Source organism: Sinocyclocheilus anshuiensis, unplaced genomic scaffold (genome assembly GCF_001515605.1).
Source record: "Sinocyclocheilus anshuiensis isolate Anshui unplaced genomic scaffold, SAMN03320099.WGS_v1.1 scaffold1719, whole genome shotgun sequence".
In the NCBI taxonomy this organism is placed as follows: Eukaryota; Metazoa; Chordata; class Actinopteri; order Cypriniformes; family Cyprinidae; genus Sinocyclocheilus; species Sinocyclocheilus anshuiensis.
This window is the reverse complement of record NW_015551147.1, coordinates 573,988-577,801: the sequence shown is the minus strand read 5'-3', so window position 1 is coordinate 577,801 and position 3,814 is coordinate 573,988. Positions and strand designations below refer to the sequence as shown.

The window sequence follows — 3,814 nt, the reverse complement described above, 5'->3', positions numbered from 1 at the left end:
CCTTCCTTCCTGACCACTGCCCTTCCCTTCACGAACCCCGCAGCACGACGAGGACACCAGATCCCCTGTTTATTTTGGACACTTGATTCCCTTTTTTCTGGACACTTTGTTTATTTTCTGTTAATAAAAGCCTCTCCGAGGCCTGACGCCACACCCACTGTGTCTGTCGTTTGGTTGTTCCGCCATAATATACATATTTGTTTCTGGATTCTCTGATGAAAGTTTGTTTGCATTTGCTTGAAATATTAATCTTTTGTAACAATAAATGTCTTTATTGCTACTACTTTTAATCATTTGAAAGTGTTCTTGCTAATTACATGTATTACATTCTTTCCAAAAAAAAAAATCTAAAAACAAGTTTTAATATATGAAGCAATTTTAAAAGTAACAAATCTGTCTTCTTTTAAGGATGTTTGGTTATTTTCATACCTAAAATGCTGAGATTCTGCAGTGTGTGGTTTACTCATCCCTCATCTTCCTCTATTGACTAAGGAAATCGATGCTAGCTTTGACACTGCGAGAGGTTGCCACATCAACAGCCATGGCTCTTATCTCAGTGTCTCCGAACTGCATGAGCGTCTGGATCTCTCTTCGTGCTGCTGGACTCTCAGTACCGCTCACATCCAGCTTCAGTGTACCACACTTCCTCACGCCTGGGTCCGTGATGAAACTGACCGACTCTTTTTCGGAGCAGTATACATGAATGACGATCACCTGCTGTGACGGCTTCGCCGGCGTGTAGCTACGCTTTACCGTTTCACCCAGCGCCACTGACTGATCGGTGGAGATGAACATATCGAAGACGTCAGTGCACCAGCGCGTACCTTCCTTTACAAGCATCTTCTCCGGCGGGTGCTTCCCCTCTACGAAACGGTTCAGGACGCCCACGCCGTAGGTGAGCGGAGAGCGGCGCACCTTTATGATGCTGGGATCCAGGCCGAATAACACTGCACCTTTGAGGATGGTCAAGCCCACATCATGCGGAATAATAATTCGGCTGCGGCCCTGAAGCATCTTCTGAACCGCCTGCTGCAGCAGCGGAGACTCTGCGAATCCTCCCACCAGGAAAAGGAACCTGATGTCTGTCACCTCTGGCCTTTCGAATAACTCGGCTGGAGAACATATAGAAGAATGAAAGCAGAGAGAGAAAGAGAAATGGGATTTTGAAACAAAAAATGTAATTAGTCTATTACAAAACAATTGAACACAATGGAATTTAACCAAAGAATGTTATTCATTCCTCCGGTTCTCATCAAAATGACAAAGACAAAAATGCAGTTTACTAGCAGTGGTGTCCCTGCTTGTAGTTTTTGTTTGAACAGATACAGATCACAGCTGGGCTCAACCAACATAAGAGCCGAGAGACTGAGTTCTGACCCAGTTCTGTGCGAGTATTTTGGGCAGATGGTCGAGACTCCCCTGACTGGGACAACGCTTGCCCTAATTGTGTCTCCCAATGGCTCATTAGTTTATACAGTTTTACACATTCTACTAAAGCCTGGAGTACACATAACTTTTGCCCAGATGTTTGCCCCAATTTGCAGTCTGTAGGAGTTGGCACTTGTAGTTTGAATATTGGGCAGATACTGGGCAGTCACTGGACAGATTTCACAGAAAATCACATAGTATATGATGGGCACAGATGATTTTAGGCCATTTTCTTTAGCTTGAGATGTTTGATATTCTGGGATACCATACTATACCAATAAAATGAAATATAAATAGTAGATGGGGACACTTACATCAAAATGAAAAATGTTGCCTTGGCAAATAACTCAAATAAATAAGATTCAAGTTGAAGTACTTGAACTAAAACTGAATTAAAATTAAAATAAAGCTAAAAAGAAATCTAGAAAAATGACAAAAACTATTAAAATTGACAAAAACGCATAACAAAATGACAAACTTAAACTAAAAATTAAAACAAAATATAAAATAAATGCTAATTCAAAATATTGTTCAAATGTTGTTATACTATGTCATGTTGCTGTTATGTTATGAGATTGGTATGTTGAAAGATTATGTAACTTGTTATACAGCCTATGAGCAAAATAAATAAAACTATTCAAAAGAATATTAGTTACAATTTAGCCTATCTAACCATACTTTTAGTGTGTAGTCTTGAATGTCTGTGAAAGAAAGTCAGGAATTTATATTATGAAATATATATTATTTTCTCCTCCACCTTCAAGTCTTCTGCACCTTCAGTATGGTTTTAATCCTTTTAGCTAATCTTCCGGTTAAGTATTGTTGCCATTTTCTCTGACATACCAAGAAAATGAATAAACCAGGTCTGATCCTAAATAATTAAATACATACAATTAAAAATGACATAATTAAATCACATACTCAGCTCATGAAAAATGGGGGCAAAAACAAAAGTGTTGCGTTTATAATTTTGTTCAGTGTAATTCTTGTCTCAATGGGATAAATGGCCCTTGTATCAAGAACACATGACTTTCCATTAACACCCAAATCCAGACAACGGACACTCCCATCTCACTAAAAACTCCAGAAATCAATATATTATTGTTCCAGTAAAACTGCGCAATTACTCACTCAGGTGCTGTATAATGTGGTCTATAGTTGGTTTGAACAGTGCATTCATTGCATCTGGGCTCATCCTCAGCATGCCCTGTGAAGACCACTTCACAAAGTCAACACTGCAGAAGAGAAATGAAAACAGAGAGAGCGAGAGTTAGAGAAAGAAATAAATAACAGATTATCCTCACTTGGCCTCAGTGCAGGTTAAAAGGTTTCTTCACATATGGAAGACTACTGAGAAGCTTGATATTATTTACAGTTTACATTATTAGGTTTTACACTGCTATAAAAGTCAGCCCATGTGTGCTAATAGCTGTGGTTTCCAGTAAACAGATGCGTGATGCAGGGCTGAACGAGTGCTCAGAGATGCCTGACTCGCAGGCTTGTTGGAAAAACTGTCCCCTGTGAGACATAACAGCTCAAAATCCATAATATGCAAGTTAGAGTAGTCTTACTTGTGACTCGCAAATGATTATCTCATTACTGTGTTAGGAAAGAATACAAAATCGCACCATTAAACAATGCAAATAATATAACAGGCTTGCATTTTCGAAATAATAGAAAGATAAAACTAGATAATTTTGCCTCTTAATTTGACATTTTGTGTCTTATCTGATACTTTTGCTCACAAAGCAGCCATTATAACTAGTTTTAGATGACTGATATTTAAAGTAGTTTTCTGAGAAATGTCTCGCTTTGCTGCAATGCTAAGAAATTGTAGCTGGATGCATAAAATTATGATGCTACCAAAAAGAAGACTCTATAAGCAATTATCTAATTAACAAAACTACTTTCCTATGAACAAATCTGTTTGTGCTACTGGGTGAAAATTACATAAAGCTGATAATAGTTCATAATGTGCCCTATCTCTCCCCTTTTTAGATTGTACCTAAGCCCCTTGATTATGAGTGTGTTTAGCACATAGTCAGCAATCACACACACAAACAAACATGGTATTCATTTAGCTGACTTGGTCATCTTTATACAGGGCCTGATGGCTTATTGAATGGCTGTGCGTACGGTATTGACAGCAGTCATGAATAGACAGATTAACTCTCCAGGGGCTGTAGGTCACAAATGCCTGACCTCAAAAGAGGCAGACAACAATTACCGCAAAGGTGGAGTCAGCAGGACTCACAACAGTCACCAGTTTATGACTATAGAGAAAAGAATCAAATCCTGATCTACAGTATGTATAATACTATACATTTGATTATTAAAATATGTTATAAAATGTAAATTAAAATATTCATATATATATATATATATA

The 3,814-nt window shown here is 38.1% G+C and overlaps 1 protein-coding gene across 4 annotated transcripts in view; it reads right to left on the bottom strand.

The window, feature by feature from the left end:
* Positions 1–216: 216 nt before the first annotated feature.
* The window catches only part of LOC107663288 (heat shock 70 kDa protein 12A-like), a 53,374-nt gene continuing 49,776 nt past the window's right edge, over positions 217–3,814 (bottom strand). For all 4 annotated transcript variants that reach the window (XM_016453464.1, XM_016453467.1, XM_016453465.1 and 1 more), the window contains 2 exons: positions 2,560–2,663; positions 217–1,112 (listed from right to left, as the gene is read on the bottom strand). In XM_016453464.1, the coding sequence (XP_016308950.1) occupies positions 481–1,112; positions 2,560–2,663 (736 nt within the window). In that variant the 3' untranslated portion in view covers positions 217–480. The remainder of the gene's footprint in view (positions 1,113–2,559; positions 2,664–3,814) is intronic.